General features: G+C 45.4%; 1 protein-coding gene across 2 annotated transcripts in view; it reads right to left on the bottom strand.

Moving 5' to 3' along the window:
- dnm3a (dynamin 3a) overlaps positions 1–21,318 on the bottom strand; it is a 445,953-nt gene that overhangs the window by 213,255 nt on the left and 211,380 nt on the right. For both annotated transcript variants that reach the window (XM_072511556.1, XM_072511557.1), the window contains one exon: positions 6,267–6,380. In XM_072511556.1, coding sequence (XP_072367657.1) covers positions 6,267–6,380 — 114 coding nt within the window. The remainder of the gene's footprint in view (positions 1–6,266; positions 6,381–21,318) is intronic.

The following is a 21,318-nucleotide window of genomic DNA, read 5'->3' as shown; positions in this document are numbered from 1 at the left end:
GCTTTCAACAATGGAAAAGGAAGGGAAAAGTGTTCAAAACATAAAGCGTCTGTTTTTTTAAAATTAAGCTTAAGCGGAAATGTAGCTGTTTGAAAATAAACATGCAATTTCCACGAATCAACAACTGCACCATACGTCAAAACTTTGTATAAAAACCAGAATATTGGCCAGTAGGCGAAGGTTTCATTACTAGATGGTATTCAGCTCAAAATAAACATTTACAAATATCCATTTCCTGCACGCCTGCCAGTACACACAGTGTATAACGCATACCATTTTTGTAGTTTTAAAGGTTGTGGACTTGGGAGACCAGTAATACAGAGTTTATTTTCAAATTGTATGATCTTATCTATCCAGTGGAGCATAACGTTGCCTGAAGCCAGTCTAATTTGTCAGAACAAACAAACTTGCATGATTCAATACAATCTGTTGATCCTAAAAGTAAAGTCCTGGACAGCTGCAAATTGTAACCAATGTATGACAAGAATTATTTGTTAACATCAAAAGTTTAAACCCTCAGTAATAAATTACCTGTATCTTTTTGTATAGAGCCTCAACTGTAATAACTATAGACCAGTTATATGATCTCACCAACAATAACATTTCCCAACATTCAATTAATGGATCCAATATTGGATCCAATATAGTTCAAATTATGCTGATTTCATAACAATCAAAATCAAACATTCAAATGTTTTGTCACATTCTGCATTAATAATAATTAACATTTGCTCCATCAGAATCTCATCAATTCGGCAACCTGCCTGTCGAGCAATCAGTGCACTTCAGAATGTCGGGTGAATTGTTTCTGACACTAAATAAATGCAAGTTTTTCATACATACATAGGGCCAGCACGGTAGCATTGTGGATAGCACAATCGCTTCACAGCTCCAGGGTCCCAGGTTCGATATCGGCTTGGGTCACTGTCTGTGCGGAGTCTGCACATCCTCCCCGTGTGTGCATGGGTTTCATCCGGGTGCTCCTGTTTCCTCCCACAGTCCAAAGATGTGCAGGTTAGGTGGATTGGCCATGATAAATTGCCCTTAGTGTCCAAAATTGCCCTTAGTGTTGGGTGGGGTTACTGGGTTATGGGGATAGGGTGGAGGTGTTGACCTTGGATAGGGTGCTCTTTGCAAGAGCCAGTGCAGACTCGATGGGCCGAATGGCCTCCTTCTGCACTGTAAATTCTATAAAAATTCTATAACAAAACATTTGCAACATTAAGTCAGCAACATTAAACATTGGCATTATTGGCCTTATGTAAACAGATTGATGTACAGCAATAGCATTACCCAATAGTAATAAATGTAATAATATACAAATTGATTACTGAAGCATTTAGATATCGCTACAAATTAGTACAAAGCAAATTTTCTTACTGTATGATGCAGAGTACTCGTACTTATGCCTAAATTTAAAAAGGTAGTAAGCATATATCTATATATGGTATGCTCTCGCCATACACAGGAATTGTCTTTTATTTATTTAGTATCACAATTCATGATACATTCCTCTTTTCAGCTATGTGAAAGCATTTTCCATGCCACCCACCGGTTTTTAAGCTAGGTGCAGTCAAGTTGCCATAGTCCCTGATGACCAGGCTGCTTTCCCCTTTGAGGGGGAAAGCTGATTGGTGGTGATTTAACCTGAGGATCACCACGCCTCAGGTAAGGGGCAAGGTTGAGAAGGCGGGCCTTCATGAAAAATGTCTCATCTGCAATTGAAATACATTTACATCGAGCCAAACTGTAACTAGGTGCTCAGATCAGCCATCCAATGATATGTGTGGGAGGTAGGGGGGGGATGGCAGAAAAGTGAAAAGAGGGATGGAATACAGACCATCAAAATGCATACATCTGGATATCAATAATAACTTACTTTGGAATAAGAACTAATCTCTACGCTCACACAGTCTATGTACATCGAAGAATAAATACTCAAAGAGTCATCCAGACACGAAAAGCTAGCTCTCCCTTCTCTCCACAGATGCTGTTAGACCTGCTGAGACTGTCCAGTATTTTGTGTTTTTTGTTTAAGAATAAATGTGATTCCTTCTGTGCTCCATTTCATATTTGTGATTGTTACAAAAACAAAAAACCTATTTCAACATGTATTGCTAAAAGAGTGCAAAATGAATGTTGCCCTGTCAATTGTTTTGGAAGATCATTGCCTATTGTTACACTTATTACACAGAAGAGAAGAACACAAATGCTAAGGAAACCTAGCAGTGGCTGGTAGGAGTTGTCATGTGTCTGCCTGTCTACACTTGCTGTGCAGAAAATCCTCTCACCTGTACAGCAGGCACAGACAGGCAGTCACATGACAACCCAGCCTGACTGACAGCCACTCAACCGGAAAAAAATCTGAAGAACCATTCTCAATACAAAAGGCTTCATGAGATTTATTAAAATACCATCTTCAGCAATGCAATACTGGTGCTTTGTAAGTTCACTTTTCTTCCTCATCAAGTGTGATGGCTACATGTTTTGACTTATGTACAATTTTTTTTTTTCATTAATGTAGAGATATGAAAAATAAAGAGTTTATGGGTAATCCAAATGTTAATTGGATTAGTTTGATTGGACAAAGAGCTGTACAAGTTTTAAAGAAGTAGACACTTTTGAAACTATCTGAAAGAACTGCATTTTGACACTTCACCAGCATTAAAGAAGCATGTCTAACTCTGTACAGTTTTCACTGTTAAAATGTTCAGTCATAAAAAATATGCTTTCAATCATTAAATTTCCTGATATTTATACACTTTAGCAGCGGCTTACCATTGCTTGAAATGAAAAGGAAACTAATAAGGATAATTCAATATTTTTCAATGGCTTCAATTTTACAAGTAACAATGTGCAATGTCTGTCATGTAGTTTCATACAATATATTACATATTTTAAAATGTTTCATCACCAACCAGCCTTCTTATTAAAAAAAAATACAAAATTAATGGGTACTTTACAACACTGTACTGACCAGTTAATTTGCTTTCAATTACTGACATGTTTAACTTGTATTTTGAGATGGAAATCATTCACACGGAATGAATATTTTGTTTGGATCAACGGACAACAGTGTTATCATTGCTCCACCACATTAGATCCTGAACTGTGAAACACTTATAGAGACACAACATTTAAATTGGAGTTAACACACAGAATCACAGAATAATCGCAGTACGGAAGGAGGCCATTTGGCTTGTCATGTCTGTGCTGGTTCTGTGAAGGAGCTAACAAGAAGCTCATACAGTTAAACACAAATAGTAATTTCCCAACTTAATAATACTTCCAAAAAAATACACAATACAGTTGAATGCTGACTTTGTGACTGCAATAGTGCTGGAATTCCTTGTTGGTACTATTATATGGGTGCAGACAACTGCAGAGTTGAAGGTCGGCACTCTATAATGTAAAAAGCTCTGCTGCCTTATTCAGCGACAGCATGGTCTCATTACATTTTGGGTCAGTTGGGCCTTCTGATTAAGAAAGCAAGCAGAAACTTAAATGAGCCCAGCCTACCTATAGAGACTTGATCCTTAGTCCAAACGTGAAAGTAGAGTAGTGGGATGTGGATGTCACTCTTCTAAAATGAATAGAGGTGAAAGTCTCTTACAGGTATCTTAATACCCTGATCATGGGGCAATTTTAGAGTGAGTCAACATAGCTGCTAATATTTATATTCTTCAAGGTACTCTTCTACCTATGAGTATACAGTAATGCATTGTTCTATAAATGCTTTTCTCCCTTAGCTAAAATGAACTTTAGCAGGATCATTTTAATGTAATAAAATATTCAGCACAAATATATTTTGTTGCAAGGCAACATGAAAATTATCCCAAATATATACCCACCAAAGTCCAAGGTTTGTTGGGGCAGAGCATCTCACAGCATGCTCCGTTTAGTTAGCTGTTTATCCTTACCATTCGGCTTCAAATAGTTTGGTTCCGCAAATTGCTGGAAGTGTGATTTGCTCTGCTAACAGCATGGTAAGTGTAATGGGGCACAAGGGATATTGGTGAACAATGTGACCAACAGTCTATCTTAAGCAATGAGACTTATGCATTGGGAAAATAACAAAGAAACGACGGAAACAGAAACAGGGTGAATTAGAACCAAATTAGGTGCAAAATGGCAGAGCGGCACAAACTGTACAGCAACTTGTGATTCACAAGTCATTGGGTACCTCTTCCGTACCGCAAGTTGCCGGGTGATTTATATAATAATAACAGCACATGCATCACATTCGCTGTTAGCTGCCCAGCAAATTCTGGGACACAATTCTATACCATACTCATACCTACTGGGTTCACAAAAAATATATTGGTCATTTTTTATTGACTCCAGTCATAACTGATAATTGGCAGATGTGTTATATTACATATGTGTAATATGGCATATTATTATGGCTCTCAAATCAGTACACTAAATTTATTTTCAGAAATCACATGCCTCTTAACTTAATAACACCTTAAAAGTGAAGAACAGTCTGCATCACACCATCAATCATATGACCGTCATATTAGTTGAGGGGGGGGGGGAGCTAGCCAATTTTAAATGTAATTTAGAACCTGTTGCCTGGAAGGAATTAACTCAAGTTTATTGTTCAAACTCTCACACAGTTAATTATCACATTCCTGAGCTGTGAAACTCTCCCCAACAGAGTTAACAAAAAGCTATTTATATCTTAAGCTTAAACTACAGTTAACTGTTTCCATGAGAAAATCCTACTGTCTTTCACAACTGTGCATTCATTTTTTAAATTGGTAGTTGCCAATCACTTCACTGTTAATAAATAGTTGTTTTTTAAAAAGTACTTTGATTATAGCTACATTATTTTGGGTGAAATACAATTGGCACATCTGTGGAATAAAATCATTCTGATATGTTAAATTCATTTTCTCCATTATGCTTTTTATATTTGTTTCTCGTCATACTTCTTATACCAATTGTTTGGTCATCCTCCTATCTCAGTCTATCGCTCATGATCTATTTTTATTTGACAACATCGCTGGGAAGCACCTTTGGGCAATTTACTACATTAGACACATAATAAACTGCAAGTTGCCATTGATGCCATAATAATAATAATCTTTTATTGTCACAAGTAGGCTTACACTAACACTGCAATGAAGTTATTGTGAAAAGCCCCTAGTCGCCACATTCCAGCTATCCATTAATGGTTCGGGTACACAGAGGGAGAATTCAGAATTCTCAGATGGTACGGAAATTGAACCCGGGCTGCTGGCCTTGTTCTGCATCGCAAACTAGCTGTCTAGCCCACTGAGCTAAGGGAAGAGAAGGTAGCTAAGGGGAGAGAAGATGTTGATACCAAACACTTCTAGGGCAGGGCTACTTCAACTAAACACAGAGCAAAGCAATTTATGAAATGCCTACAGTGCAAAAGTAGGCTATTCGAGTCTGCACCAATCCTCTGAAAGAGCACCCTACCTATGCCCTATCCCTGAAATCCCACATAACGTTTGGACATTAAGGGGTAATTTAGCATGGCCAATCAACCTAACCTGCACATCTTTGAACTGTGGGAGGAAATAGGAGCACTTGGAGGAAACCCACACTACATGGGGAAAATGTACAAACTCCACACAGACAGTCACCCAAGGTCGGAATCGAACTTGGGTCCCTGGCAATGTGAGGCAGCAGTGGTAACCACTGTGCCGCCGAACTTACTAGTTGACCCCAACATTGTCTTTAAATCCAAGCTCAGATTTGAAGCCACTGCCGTGCCAAAATCACTTCTCCATTTTCCATACCTACCACATCTTGTGGCTTTGAATGAACTTACAAATTTACCACCCATGTTGAATTGGCTTTACACTGTGGAGTTGTGCCCATTAGGAACTACATTAAGATTGTCTTGAAAACATTTCACAGAGGATCCTGAAAAGTTACAGAAAAGCGACAGGCACTCCAACTGCCTAATCAGATTTGAAATGAAGGTATTCTAAAATATATCACTGTGTGTACCCACATGCTACTTCCCCAGCAAATGAAAGAGGTATACAACAGTGCCCAAATTAGTGAAGAAGTTAATCAACATTAACATTGAAAGGCTTGTCCTTTAATTCTCTCTCGCTTTTAATGAGGACATTAGTCCAGCTCCTACACTCAGCATTGAAGAGTTTGGTGAATTAACAACTACACCAGTTGGCGATTTAAGAATTCAACAGCCATATGCAGCAACATCCTTTGGAGAGAATAATTAGGGTAAATTGCACAGTTGTGATGGAACATGAATGTCTTCTTACCTCTTCATCCTTGAACCAACAGAGACTCTCTGCAGTCAGTACAAACCAGTATTCCTTGGAGCCTCCTTTGATGATGCTAATGTTGCTTATGGTTAGCCAGCCTTTTCTTATCACCTACAGGAATTGTGGATAGAAAAACAGATATAACACCTCGGTTGAAGTATAACTTCCACTGACTAGTCTTAAGAGTACTGGATAAGTGGTCACTATGCTGTCCTTCTCTTGTAAAGTTAACACCCACCCATTGTGTTTTTTTGTTGCATTGTTAGCACCACATTACTATCTGCATATACTATCTGTACCTTTTGATTTTCAAAATAACACGAGCAATAAAACTTCCCTGAAAGTAGTGGTTTCACTCCATAGGTGCTGTGTAGGAAGTCTAACGCAACTTGAATTACACGATAACTCTGATTTTCATTTCACAATACACTATGCTGCTGGTGTGATTGTGAGCATTAGTAGTGATGTGACAACACAAAGTATGTGCACTCCAACACACATACTAAGAGCCCATGATCACATTGTTTACCCAAAAGCAAATTAACATTATGATTGCAGTCTTTGCCTTAACTACAATGAAAATGACTTGAAAGCATAAACACATTAATACTACAGTATACTGGGACAGAGAGCAGGCAAAAGCCAAAACAAAAGTCAAAAATATAGGTGTAACAATTTTCATGTGAATTCAGCCACATTGAGCACTTTTGTAGAACAAAGAGGCCACTTTATTGGTCTTCTTTAAAATAAAAATCAATTCCTTTGGTGGATTATGAACCAGCTTTTCCTCATTAAAAACTGAGAGGAAAACTCGGTTTGTTAAACTGAGTTTTCAAAATGATTTGAATTCTTAGCTCGATCTGAACTTTAAAAAAAACAATCCCTTTGCCCCGAATGTGCAGTATGTGTGTTCTTGATACTTGGCAGTGACATTGATGGTATAAAAATACACACAGCAGACTACCTCACCCAAATGTGAGGCAGTAACTAAAACCCTAGTCACACTTGACTCCGTAATCCTACACTCCCATCAAATAGTTTTACTCGACAGAAGCATAGAATGGATAATCTGGGCTGTAATGGTGTAGCCCTATCACCTTTCGCAGTTCCCTCCAAACGTAGCGTCTCTACTGGGATCACAGAATCACTCTTAAAAATTTTGCTTCTGCAATTTCAAGATGCACTTCAAACATCTTTCAAATGAATATCTTTGAAAACAGCCTGAACAAGAAGGAATTGACGTATATTAGATTTGACAATAGCTCCAATTTCAGTGAAATAGTCTTTCATATAGCCTTTCTTTCCCAAGTTCTAATTGTAATAGATATTGGATCTGTTTTTAGTCCATTCAACATTGTATAAAAATATGCTCTCAAACAATTTTCAATCTGAAAAATATGAAAACTACTCCATTTTGGACACAAAAAAGTTAATTTTTGACTTCCATCCACCACCTCACCATTTTCTAAACATCTCGGAGAGATAAAAAGTAGCCTAGAACCTTGTGGAATTACAGATTTAGGTGTCTAATAAATTTGGACTGCCTTAAATACCGAAAGTAGCCAGCTGTCCGGAGTATTTCAGCACCTGAAATTTGCAAGACCGGAGATTTAACAATTTGCAGAGAGGAAATGCCTCCCCACTCTCATTTTCCCTTCAAAAATAAGGGGAGGATTCTCCGTTAGTCGTCGCTGAAATCGGGAAATGCCATTTGGCGGAGAATAACTTCCAAAGCTAAAATCGCGGCAGGCGGCGATTTGACCCCAAATCACGATTCTCCGTCACCTCGAAAACGGCATCAATGCATTTCACTCCGCACGTACAGTAGGCACTGTTTGCATATCATTAGCGGGCCCGGAACAGTACTCTCCAGGGCCTCCACGACTCTCCGCCTGCGATGGGCTGAGTTCTCAATGGCATGGTTCACTTCTGCTTTTAAAAATCATGAAACCGGTGTGGCGGCTGCTGAGGGAGAGGGGGTACAGAATGTTTCCAATATCGCCATAGTTTGCTCATAGTTGTGCCGCTGGCTCGGGGCTTCTGCCAAGGCTGGGGGAGTAGTGGGGGTTGACCAGGAGGTGGGCTGTGGGGTCGGGGTGGATGGTCATGGAGCACCATTGCCGCAGCCGGCAAGGTAGCCATGCAGCTGCGCACACCACTAACAGCCCATTTTGAACCTGGTGTCACGGGTCATATAGCTATCCCCCCAGGGCACCCTCCTGAGTGCCCTCTGACCCGAGCCAACCCATCAGTTGTATGGGTGCGCTCCAGCACAACCAGGGTCATCTTTTTGGCTGGGTTAAATGTGTGAGGGAGTGTAATGTGTATGTGCGGCTGCAGCTTGTCAGCCTCCCAAGTGTCGATCACGGACCTGGCGTATCCTGCACCATTTTCTCAGTGGAATTAAGTATGTTCCAGGTGGCATTGGTGCTAGACCCTCAGCAGTAGCGGAATCAGTCCAGGTGCGGCGCCGGTCTTTCTGTCGTAAAACTTAACGGATTCTCCGTTGGCGTCAACACTTAGGGCTGGATTCTCCGATTGCCGATGCCGAAATCGCCGATTGGTCGGAGGATCCGTTTTGACGCCGAAATCAGGAGCAGAAATCAATTATGCCGTTTTTCGGATGTTCCGACTCCTTCAAAATGGCATCATTGGTGGGTACGCCGCACAGCCGTTAGGATGGCCTCAGGACGTCACCTGAAGGCCCTCCCCAATGCTCTGACCCTGATGGGCCGACATCCTGACGGCGTGGGGTGTGTGTGCTCTGTGGTTTTGTTAACATTGCTTGCCGGCTGCGGACTGTGTCCAACGCCGCCACAGCCGGGGTGGGGGGGGCGGGAGAGCCCTTCCACTGGCCGGGGGGGGGGGGTTTCGCTTCGGCGGGAGCTGGGGGGACTGGCCCAGGGGTGGTAAGGGGGTTTACAAGGAGGTACTATCTGGCAGGCCGGGTCCGCGTGCGGCCGGCGCCACAGCGCTACCGCCGCAGGTCGCCCCATGCGCATGTGCGGCCACGGACCCGGCAATTCTCCGTCCGTATCTGCAGGTAAAGCCGGGCGTGGTACGGCTGCTAGCCCCCCACTGAGTGGAGCATCGGTGCAGAGGAGGTGCCAACGTTTTAGTCATAAGACTAGACACATGCTCCGGACATCGCCTCAAAATCGGAGAATCCAGCCCCCAGTCTCAGAAACGGAGAATCCACCCAAGTTTTCCATTTTAATGAAAAATGTCCCTTTTTATTCTTCTGCCTCTTTCCCCTAGTTTCTACTACAAACAACAGCACTAGTGGCTGGTTGGTACAATCCCAGTAGATGTTTACCTGGATGGGAAGATCCAAGAATGGAATCCTGGCTCAAATAACCGTAACTTTTATTTATTTTTAATAAAACATGGAGGAACAGAGTCACAGCACTGCTAATTAGTTTTAACAACAAGGAAAAAAACATTTATTAAACATAAAATAATTAGATTATGACACAATACACCTTTACTTACTTCCCCCTTAGCTTAACAATTACGCACACGTTTTAGGATTAACATGAGTTACAAAATTAATCTTAATCTACAATCGTATCATTAAGACAAAGTTACTTTTAAACACACAATGTGACTGTGATCAAATACATGCACTCTGCTCTGAACCCAAGTTAGTGTCTGTGGATCTCTCCCCCCAGATGGTGATCACATGAAAGTTTCCAAACCTTACTCCCTAAAAGACACTTTATAAAATCTTCTCTCGTAATAATGCTTTCCCTTAACAGTTTGCATTCCACAATCCAGACCAAGTTTTCCAAATGACACTTTCAAACAAAGCTTCCGCTCCACTTTTAACAGAGAATCCAGTCCAGGATTTTACGCCCATCTCTTTGCTTTGACTGCTTTTACACAAACTCCGCGATCTCGCCACGAATTTCCATAGTTATTTCAACTCGCATTCCACAGGCTGCAGTAATATCTTAAATAAAACACTTCAGGTATCTTTCTAGCATTGCAGCCTTCTTCTCAACTTAGTCTGGCTTTACTAAACAGTGCTCTGTTCTAGTATCTTTAACCTTAGACATCATGGACACTTCTCTTCATTTCTCTAGTTTCTTTAACTAGCTGCTCTTCAGATCGCTGCACTTATTTTCTTAATCATTGCTCCATGGTATGGTTTTTCTTCTACCTAGGTTGAGAGAGATGTTCCCTCTCTAGCCTTCTAAAACAACTGCTTCTAGCAGAGCTGTGAGAGCTGCCTTCTCTCCCACAACAAATCATCAACTGCAATCAAATTAGCGAACTAAAACTTAAAAACCTCTCCACCTTACAAAGGCCCCAGTTGCTAAGCAACACCCACATGCTTATATCTTTTATTCATCCTTCACACCATAGCCCTCTCTAAGCACAATAGAAGTACAGTTGGAATTTAACTAACATCCACACATACAAACCCCTTTGTCCAGCATGAATCTAACCATAGATTTTACCCTTCGAGGCACAGAAACATTTAATTAAATACACCTACAACTTATTTCTAACATTTACCATTGCAAATATAAATCCCTTAAAACTACCTTTGTTTTCGTAACACTGAACCAAACCAAGAAAACTTTAAGGTTAGTGTTAGGCACATGTGGCACTGCCCTTCAAAAATTTATGAGTCATTGAAATCTAACTTACAGTGGCATGCAAATATATCAACCAAGAACTATGTACTTAACAGCACACTTTCAACTTCTGGAAAGCTCACTGGCGTTGATACTAGAGTCAATCTTTACTCAGTCTTCGCCCATAAGACAGAGTTTTTGGTGAGAATGGAGAAGGAGATGATTTGGATTTTTGGATAGTGCAATGCAATGGAACCAGTAAGAAATATTGTGACATTGTATGTGTTTGGCAAGTTACTTTATCTCGTCCAAATACATAGTTTGTAAAGTAAAAACAAGATTATACTTTTTTCTATACTTGTTTAAATTTCTAAAGAAATGAGAGTATATTTAAAACAAATTTTGTGTGTAAATGTAAGAATGTGCATGTTTAACTGAAATGGTTTTAATTTTCAGTAGTAAAAAGTCATAAACCTGGAAAAAAACTGGTGTTGGAAATAAAGTTTCAAGTAAAAAAAGGTGGAAGAGATAAAGGTGGATTTTAGGAAGTGGGATGTTTTGCCGTTGTCGCTGGCAGGACAGGTTCAGACAGTTAAAATGATGGTGCTGCCTAGGTTTCTGTTCGTTTTTCAGAACCTCACCATCTTTGTCCCCAAGTCATTTGTTAGAAAAGTTAATGGGTTGATCGCGGGGTTTGTGTGGGCGGGGAAGGCCCCACAAGTGCGACAGACTTTTCTGGAGCATGGGTGAGGGGAGGGGATGGAGCTGGTGTTGCCGAATTTGATAAATTATGATTGGGTTGCAAATATTGTGATGGTGAGGAAATGAGCCATGGAAGAGAGGTCGGTTTGGGGACTGGTGAAGGCGGCATCATGTAGGGAGACGTACTTAAGGGCTTTGCTGTTCGCGCCTCTGCCATTCTCGTCGGCCAGGTATTCTGATAGTCCAGTGGTGGTGTCAGCTCGGAGGGTATGGGGTAGTGTAGGCAGCATTTGGGGTTGGAGGGCATGTCATTGCTGGCGACTATTTGCGTACCCATAGGTTTGTGCCAGCGAGACCAGATGGGAGATTCCGGGGGTGGCTGCAGGCAGGAATTTAATACTTCAGGGACTTGTTTATAAGGGGCCGATTTGAGGGGCCGGACGCGACCAGCCTTTAAATATGAGCAATCGAGTCTTTCTGCCAGAGGCCGTGACAGAGAGAAGGTCACGCACCCAGCACATACACTGACGTCACCGCACCCTGTACATCTGTGATTTGTGCGTGAAATCAGAAGAGATTCCTCCATTTTGTAGCTGCACGCAAGCAAGCAATGGGCTGTGTGAAGAACTGAAGATGGATTATTTTGTAATAAGGAAGAGAGGGCCAGAGCCACAAACAGGCCAGGGATTGTCCCAACTCTGCGCTCCCGACCGAAGAATGTAAATTCAGGCGAGCGTATCTGGTTATGATGACGTGGCTAACTGAAGCTGCTCAAAGTGAGCAACTTATTGTCAAAGTGACTGTAATTGTTACGAATGGATTTTCTTGAATGTAAACTTCCTGTGCTGAATAAAGTTTATCAAAGGCAAAGGACATCTGGAGACTTGGAAACAGAAATCATTTTTATTTCAAAACTTTCATCAAAGTTGAATTTTTGTTTTTTAATTTCAATGGCTTTTGATTTTCCACTGAAACCTACTTGTATTACTTAGGTAAAACCTACTCTGAATTTTCAGGTGTCTCGCAAGCTCTACACTAACCATGTTTTAGAATTGCTGCCGAATGGTGCCTGGGGACATAAATTCTACACAGAATCTTAATTCATTAACATTGTTAGTGGGCAGAAGTGAGCTGTGGACAGGGCATTTCATATTTTACTTGGTGGGAGCAGGGGATGGCCAAGAATTGACTCTGCTTGAGATGATCAGACATGTTCATTATAATAATAATCTTTATTGTCATAAGTAGGCTTACATTAACACTGCAATGAAGTTACTGTGAAAAGCCCCGAGTCGCCACATCCCAGCGCCTGTTCGGGTACACAGAGGGAGAATTCAAAATATCCAATTCACCTAATAGCACGTCTTTCGGGACTTGTGGGAGGAAACAGAGGAACCCGGAGGAAACCCACACAGACACAGGGAGAATGTGCAGACTCCGCACAGACAGTGACCCAAGCCAGGAATAGAACCTGGGACCCTGGAGCTGTGAAGCAACAGTGCCACTCACTGTGCTACTGTGCAGCCCTTACCCAATTGCCCAATGCAATACAGAATTACAAAGAAGAGAAATGGAATTGAATGAAATAAAACTAATATAATAAAAGCTATGAATAAAAGCATGACTCATAAAAATGGCTCTGTGTAACAGAGTCTTTCTAACTGATTTTTATGATTGAGAATTTGAGTTCCCCAATGGCATCCTGTATATGGACACCACCTGTTATAGACTAAGCCATAGAAATCATTAAGTTCTATCTGAATTCTGATCTAAGTTAACTTATTCTCACCCCAGGGTAGAAGTTGTAATGTCAGCTTCAAGAAACCTCAACTAACACTTAAAAAAAAGGCAGGATGTCTGTTTTGATGCTTATCCAATGACCCTGCTGAAAAATGTATGTGGAGCACATGCTGGAGTAGAGGGCTAGATTCAGCTGCGGTAAGTTCCATGATAGAAAAGCTTGCCAACATTCAGTGGCCAGCGTTGTGAAGAACGGCCCTCGGGCAATGTATTGGAACTAATATCCAGCAAGAATTAGCTCCTCAAAGAGGCAGAAAATTAGAAGAATTATTTATCGATATGGATGCGAGAAAAAATATCAACACTTAATGCCTTAGTGGCACTTTAGGTGTGCTGTGCATTATTCAATGGAAAGCTTCAACTATTCTCTGTAATTGCACGAACAGCAGATTCTCTCTCTTGGGTATGCAGTTGTGAACAGCAAAGGGTTGTAAGTCAGCGTGCATCACTCTTGTACACATTGTTTCAGTCATCAGAACTCAGGCCAACTGATAACCTGCTCTCCAGAGAATGGTGACTGGGGCAGAGAGGCAAGTACAAATAATTCCATCAAAATGGTACCAAAAGTTGAAATAAAATCTACAAAGAAAGTATGACATTTATAAATCAATGATTAGGGACATAGGACCAGGGGGCGGGATTCTCCCATGCCGCGCCGTACGGGTGAATCGCCGTTCATGCCATTTTTTTCCCGCGGCGCCAGTCCGACGCCGGCAGGCGATTCTCCGAGAAGCAGAGAATCGGTGACAGTTGCGCCGGCACGTTTGGCGTGGCGACAGTCGCGGGTCGCTGTCCGCGGCCGGGCCACCAATTCTCCGGGCTTGATGGGCTGAGCGGCCGCACGGAAACGGCAGAGTCCTGCTCGCAACCGGCAGGAACTCTGCATGTAGGGTCGGGGGGCGGCCTGTGGGGCGGGGAAAAGCGCTCCTTCACCGGGGGAGGCCTCCGATGGGGTCTGGCCCATGATCGGGGCCCATCGATCGGTGGGCCGGCCTCTCCAGCCCCGGCCCTATTTTATTACGCGGCCGGCCCCTGAACACCCCCGCCATGTTGCGTCAGGGCCGGCGCATTGAGGAAGTCCCCCGCGCATTCGCGGGTTGGCACAGCGCCCAGTTCGGCAGGTAAGGGAGGCTGGAGCGGCGTGAACCGCTCCAGCGCCATGCTGGCCCCCTGTGGGGGCAAGAATCGGTAGTGCCCGTGCCGTGCCATCGTGAAACGCAACGGCGTTCACGACGGCGTGAACACTCTGCCTCCATTTCGGAGAATCCCGCCCAGGAGTCGGCCATTTAGCCCATGGAGCCTGCTGCGCCATTCAGTGAGAGCATGGCTGACATATGGTCCAACTCCACACGCCCATCAAGGCACCATCTGTTTCCCTTCCTTAACCTCTGTAGCTGAATACATGTTCAGCAACAGGGAGGACCAGCACCAGTGCTATTTAATAAAAGAGATCATCTGCTACTTACAGGTCAGTTGTTGGTTGATTTCATCTGGCTGCTACCATGGTTCTGCAAGTGTTTGGTGCTTCCTATTGTTTCAAGTTGCAAGAGTCATCAGCAAGTAATATGGCTGAAGGACATTTTCCCAAGTTCAAGATTTTGCATGAACCAGACATGGGTGCAGCAGTAGTTTTTTCTGTGGAGCAAAGCAGTAGTAGGAGAATAAACAGAGGGCGCACTTAGTGGGATATGCTGCCTGAAGAGGGGGTTCAGGGCAGAAAGCCATATCCACCGAGCACGTTCAGAGAGTTCTCCTGCTTGAATGTCAGTGAGGAACAATGTGTTAGATATCTGTACTTCAGTGGGCACTTCACTGAAATCTGCCACTTGGGGCAGTCCCATGTGCAACTTCCGATTAGGGCGAGGATGGATTGCCAGTGGTTCTGAAGGTAACCAAAGTGACGAATTTTTACACATGTAGATCCTTCCAGGCTGGAGTACAAATATTTGCAACATCCCAACTTCCGATGACGGGGATGTGCTGAGTAGTCACACATTAGGTGGCTCTCCAGAACACAGCAACATAGGCACTTTTGGCTGAATTTAGCCCAAAAATTCAAACTCATTCAATTAAAAAAGTGAAGAAGAAAAGTAGTACGCCAGCAAACAGTAGCTCGAGAGGCCGCAGGGAAGCCAGAAACAGTGGAAAAGGGCAAGAGCAGCGAGCGAGCAAGTCGGCGAACCTACGAGGCGAGGGATTCCCAGCCAGCCCCGAAAGAGGGAAGCTAATGACCTGGACGGCCGGCTCCCTCCCACCTGGAAAGGGATGGAAGACATTCCTGACTAAGGAGCTGACCATGATGAAGGATGAAATACAGGTGGAGATCCATGTGGCGGTTAGGGTAGCGCTGGCAGAGGCGCTGGCTGCCATGCAGATGGCGCTCGACAGGATGGGAAAGAAGCTGTAGGTTCAGGGAAGAACAATCCAAGAGCTTGGAAAGACATCGATCGATCAGAGCGACTGGATTGTCGCCCTGGAGTCAGAGATAAAGAGGTTGGTGGTGGCCCAAGGGAGCCTGAAGGGGAAGGTTGAGGACCAAGGGAACCTGTCCAGGCAACAGAATTGACAAATACTGGGCTTGACAAATACAAATACAAGCCAGAGGGGATCGAGGGCAGGGACCTGACTGACTACAGTGTCCAGATGTTGGGAAACCTGATTGGAAGGGACGCTTTCCAAGCTACCGGAGATCGACAGGGCACACAGGTCACTCCGACCAAAGCCCAAGGCTGGGGAGCAGCCAAGGGTGATAATCATCAAGCTACACAGGTACCAGGATCGGGAGAGGATCCTGTGCAGGGCTCGGCAAACCAAAACAGTAGCACAGGGCAGCACGGTAGCATTGTGGATAGCGCAATTGCATCACAGCTCCAGGGTCCCTGGTTCAATTCCGGCTTGGGTCACTGTCTGTGCGGAGTCTGCACATCCTCCCCGTGTGTGCGTGGGTTTCCTCCGGGTGCTCCGGTTTCCTCCCACAGTCCAAAGATGTGCAGGTTAGGTGGATTGGCCATGCTAAATTGCCCATAGTGTCCAAAATTGCCCTTTGTGTTGGGTGGGGTTACTGGGTTATGGGGATAGGGTGGAGGTGTTGACTTGGGTAGGGTGCTCTTTCCAAGAGCCGTTGCAGACTCGATGGGCCGAATGGCCTCCTTCTGCACTGTAAATTCTATGATAATATATGATAATCTATGAAAACGAGCAGTTGGGAAGGACACAAAATAAGAGTGTATCCGGACATTGGGGAGGGCCTGGCAAAGCGCAGGTCCGAGTTCAACCACGCAACATTGGCCCTGTGCAAGAACAGTATAAAATTCGGGATGTTATTCCCAGCCAGGCTCTGGGTGACATCCCAGAATAAAGAATATTATTTCACCACCCCGGCAGAGGCGGATAAGTTTCTGTGTGCGAACGACCTGGACAAGAAGTAAACAGAGCAGCGGTGAGGAAGACGCAGGAAGAATAATAAATGATGGGCATGGACAGTTTTTGAGTGGGGTGGCACTAGCTCATAGGAAGGAAGGGGCGAGGGCAGCTGAGCGCTGGAGAGGGTGAGGAGGGGACAGAGAGGAGAGGATAGAAAAGGAATGGGCACAGGAGGGGGTCAGAGCAACCCAGGAGGGCAGCCACCACACTAGAGAGGAAAGCTAGCATTAGGAAGCATGAGAAAGAGGGAGAGCCACAGTGCAGCTCCCAGCGGGGTGAGAGCGCCTGGCGGGGGGAGGGGAGGACAGGGTGGGGGTGAAGGTAGGGGGGGTAAATAAGAAGGGGTGGGCATGGGGGAGGGCAGAAGAGGGCTAGAGGAGAGAATCGGGATCACGGGGGAACATAATGACAAGGAAAGCAAGGGTTCTAGCCTGGTCAGGTTTGAGTTGATGGAACAAGATGGCACCGCAAGCAGCCACTTTGAAGTGTCCCTGAACAAAGTGAAACCCCGGAGTGCAGGGGCACACCCACATGGCGTACACACAGTTGGCAGCCATGTTGGGTGGCCCCAGGGGCCTGGCTTCATGGTGAGAACGGTGACCGTGGTCATTTTGGATGGCCCCCTAACAAAGGAAACCCAGGAGTGCAGGGGCACATCCACCAGGCAAGTATGATTGATCTTGCCGGGGGGGACTCAGAAATCCCCTAATCAGGATTATTATCTGGAATATACCAATGAAAAGATCCAGAGTCGTCACCCACCTGAAAAGTATGAAAGCTGACACAGTCTTAATCCAAGAGATGCACCCCTGAGGGACAAGGACCAACTGCAAGGAAGGGCTGAGTGGGACAGACCGACCATTCCTGCTAAGGGACGAGGGCAAGGGGAGTAGATAGTCTGATAAGCAAGAGAACAGTGTTTACGGCGACCAAGTCAGTCATGGACCAAGGGGGACGGTACATCATGGTCAGTGGTGTCCTGGACGGGGCACCGGTAGTCCCTGTAAATGTGTACACGTCCAACTGATATGACACGAAGTTTGTAAAAAAGGCCATGGTGGAAATCCCCGACATAGAAACACACCGACTGATTATGGGAGTGGGTGTAAACTTAACTGTGTACAGGACCCACTGACGGACAGATCAAACGCCAGAACGGGGGAAACTACAGGCATGGCTACGGAACTAGGACTGATTTGTTCCCTGTCAGAACACTATTCACAACGTCCTAGGCTGCTCTTGCTCATATATTATCTTTGTTTAGCACTTGTTCCGCACTGTAACAATCACTATTGTCAATGTACTATTTGTCAATGTACTTTGTCGACTATTCTTTTTGTCTACTATGTATGGAGAAAAATACTTTTCACTGTACTTCGATACATGTGACAATAAACGAATCAACCAATCATGGAATAGATGGACCCATGGCGGTTCCTGCACCCAGGCGAGAAGGAATTCTCGTTCATCTCACCAGTACATAAGATCTACACCCACATCGACTTCTTTGTAGTGGGGAAATCGGTGCTTCTAGAAATATTTGGGTGCACTTTGCAAGAGCAGGTACAGACTTGATAGGCTGAATAGCCTCCTTCTGCACTGTAAAATTCTATAATTCTATGAAATAGTCAGAGCAGAACACTCTGCAATCGTAATCTCCAACCCCGCTCCACGTTACATGGATGTGAGGTTGGAGATTGGTCATACCCAACACCCCACATGGAGGTTGGACATGACCCTCTTGGCCGACAAGGTCTTCTGCCAGAAAACATCACAGGCCAGAGGCGAGTATGTTACTAACAACCGGAATGGGGCAGTCTCACCTTCCACGTTCTGGGAGGCATTGAAGGCTGTGAGTAGGGGAGAAATTATAGCCTACAAGGCTCGTAGAGATAGGGAAGAGAGGACAGCTAGGCAACAACTGATTGACTCCAAACTGGAGGTCGACAGAAGATACTCCAAGGCCCTGTCCGTAGAGCTTCCAGCGGAGAGGAAAAGGCTACAAATGGACTTTAACTTGCTCTCCATCAGGAAGGCAGTGCACCAACTCCGTCAGGCACGGGGACCTTTTATGAACATGGAGAGAAGGCTAACCACCTCCGTCCTCACCAGCTGAGAAAGTAGGCAGCCACAAGGGAAATTACACAGGTGAAGGACAGCAGAGGCAGACTTGTAGCTGAACCAAAACTGGTCAACCAAGCATTTGAGGCCTTCTATCGGGGATATACACCTCTGAGTCCCCCGATGGCGACTCGGAGGTGAAACAGTTCCTCAACGGACTGGACATGGCAGTCATAGGGTACGACAGACGGGAGGAGCTGGAAGCACCAATGAAACTGGGAGAGGTCATGGAGAGCATCAACTCCATGCAGGCAGGGAAGGTGCCAGGACCCGACGGATTCCCAGCAGACATCTACAAACAATTCGCACCAACTCTTGCTCCGCACCTACAGGAGATGTTTGCAGATTCACTAGTGAGGACACCCTGGGCGGAATTCTCCTTTCGCGCGACTAAGTCCCCACACCGTCGGGAAAACCGGCGCGAACCACTCCGGCGTCAACAGCCCCCGCACCTCCAGTCAGCGCTGAAGGGACTGCGCGAGTTCGCAGACCGGCCGGCGTATTGTGGCGCATGCCCAGGGGGCTGTCTTCTCCACGCCGGCCCTACAGGAGCCGGCGCGGAAGGAAGGAGTGCCCCCACGGCACAGGCCCGCCCGCAGATCGGTGGGCCTCGATCGCGGACCAGGCCTCCGTGGGGGGCCCCCCCGGGGTCGGATCCCCCCCGCACCCTCCCGAGGACCGCACCAGCCAACTTACCTGCCAGGTCCTGCTGTGTGGGACCATGTCTAACCCACGCTGGCGGGACTGGCCAAAAACGGACGACCACTCGGTCCATTGGGGCCCGGAGAATTGCCGGGGGGGGGGCCACTGCCAACGGCCCCCGACCGGCGTGGCGTGAACCCCACCCCCGCCCGAAAACCAGCGCCGTAATCCCGCTGCATGTCTCCAACACTAACACAGGCCACCATATCGCTGATACCCAAAAAAGACAAAGACTCAACGGAACGCGGATCATACAGACCCATTTTGCTGCTCAATTTTGGCGTGAAAATACTCGCAAAAGTCCTGGCCAAGAGACTGGAGAATTGCGTACCAGAGATGGTCGCAGAGGACCACCCTTGGTTAAGGGTAGACAGCTAACTGTGAACATCAGATGGCTGCTGAATATGATACCGACCCCATCTGGGGAGAAAACACCAGAGGTTCTCGTGTCCCTGGACGCAGAAAAGGCCTTCGACAGAGTCGAGTAGAAAAACCTCATTGACGTACTGGAGTGGTTTGGGCTCGGGACAGGGTTCAAGGTCCCCAAGGCGAGCGTTCGGACCAACACCACTAGCTCTGAATATTTCCAGTTGCACAGAGGCACCAGGCAGGGATGCCCACTATCCTGCTCCTGTTTGTCCTGGCAATTGAGCCACTGGCAATCGCTCTGCGAGACACGAGAGGCTGGAAGGGAATTTGAAGAGGAGGCAGAGAGCAGAGTTTCTATGCGGATGATCTGCTCCTCTACATCTCGGACCTGTAAAGCAGCATGAGCGAAGCTCCTGGGCTACAAACTCAACCTGGGCAAAAGTGAAGATTTTCCAGTGAAGCTGAGAAGGGGAGGGACAGAGCTGGAGGGTCTACAATTTAAAACAGCTCAAATCAAATTCCGCTACCTGGGAATCCAGATTGCTCACGAGTGGACAAGGATCCACGAGATGGGTGAACGAACCAAACACAGAATGGGTGAGGATAGAGGAGTCCTTCTGCACATGGTCAATCCTCCAGGCCTTCGGCACAACAGCACTCCCATTCTGCCAGCAAAACACTCAACCAGTCCAGTAGTAGTTCAACACTAAGAACCTGGAACCAGGTGAGACAGCACTTTGGGATAACCTAGGTGTCCATCATGGCCCCCATCTGTGGCAACCACAGGTTTCCACCAGCCATGCTAGGCGCCACCTTTAAAAAGTGGAGACAGGAGGAAAGGGGGGGGGTGAACACTGACAGTTAGGGGCTTTTACACAAAGGACGGACGAGAGACCTAAAATAACTGATGGAGAGACTGGAACTATCGAACGGACACAACTCCGACATTTGCAAATCGATAACTTTCTCCGCAAGGAGACAACGAAGTATACTAGGGCCTTGAGAGACAGAATGCTGGAGGAATTACTGGAAGCAGACTGTCTGGGAAAGGGGAACTGAGAGGACATATACGGATGACTATTAGAAAGGACGCGCCCCCCCCCCCCACTGGACAGAACAAGGGAGAAATGGGAGGAAGAGTTAGGTACAGACTACGGTGGGGACTCTGGAGCGAAGCCCTGAACAGGGCCAATCCTACCTCCTCCTGCGCAAGGCTAAGCCTCATGCAGCTTAAAGTGGTGCACACAGCACACCTGACAGGAACCCGAATGAGCAGGTTCTTCCCAGATAAATGTGAATGGTGCCGGGGAGGCCCGGTCAATCACGCCCACACATTCTGGGCATATCCC

Source organism: Scyliorhinus torazame, chromosome 7 (genome assembly GCF_047496885.1).
Source record: "Scyliorhinus torazame isolate Kashiwa2021f chromosome 7, sScyTor2.1, whole genome shotgun sequence".
NCBI lineage: Eukaryota > Metazoa > Chordata > Chondrichthyes > Carcharhiniformes > Scyliorhinidae > Scyliorhinus > Scyliorhinus torazame.
This window is presented reverse-complemented; position numbering and strand designations above follow the sequence as displayed.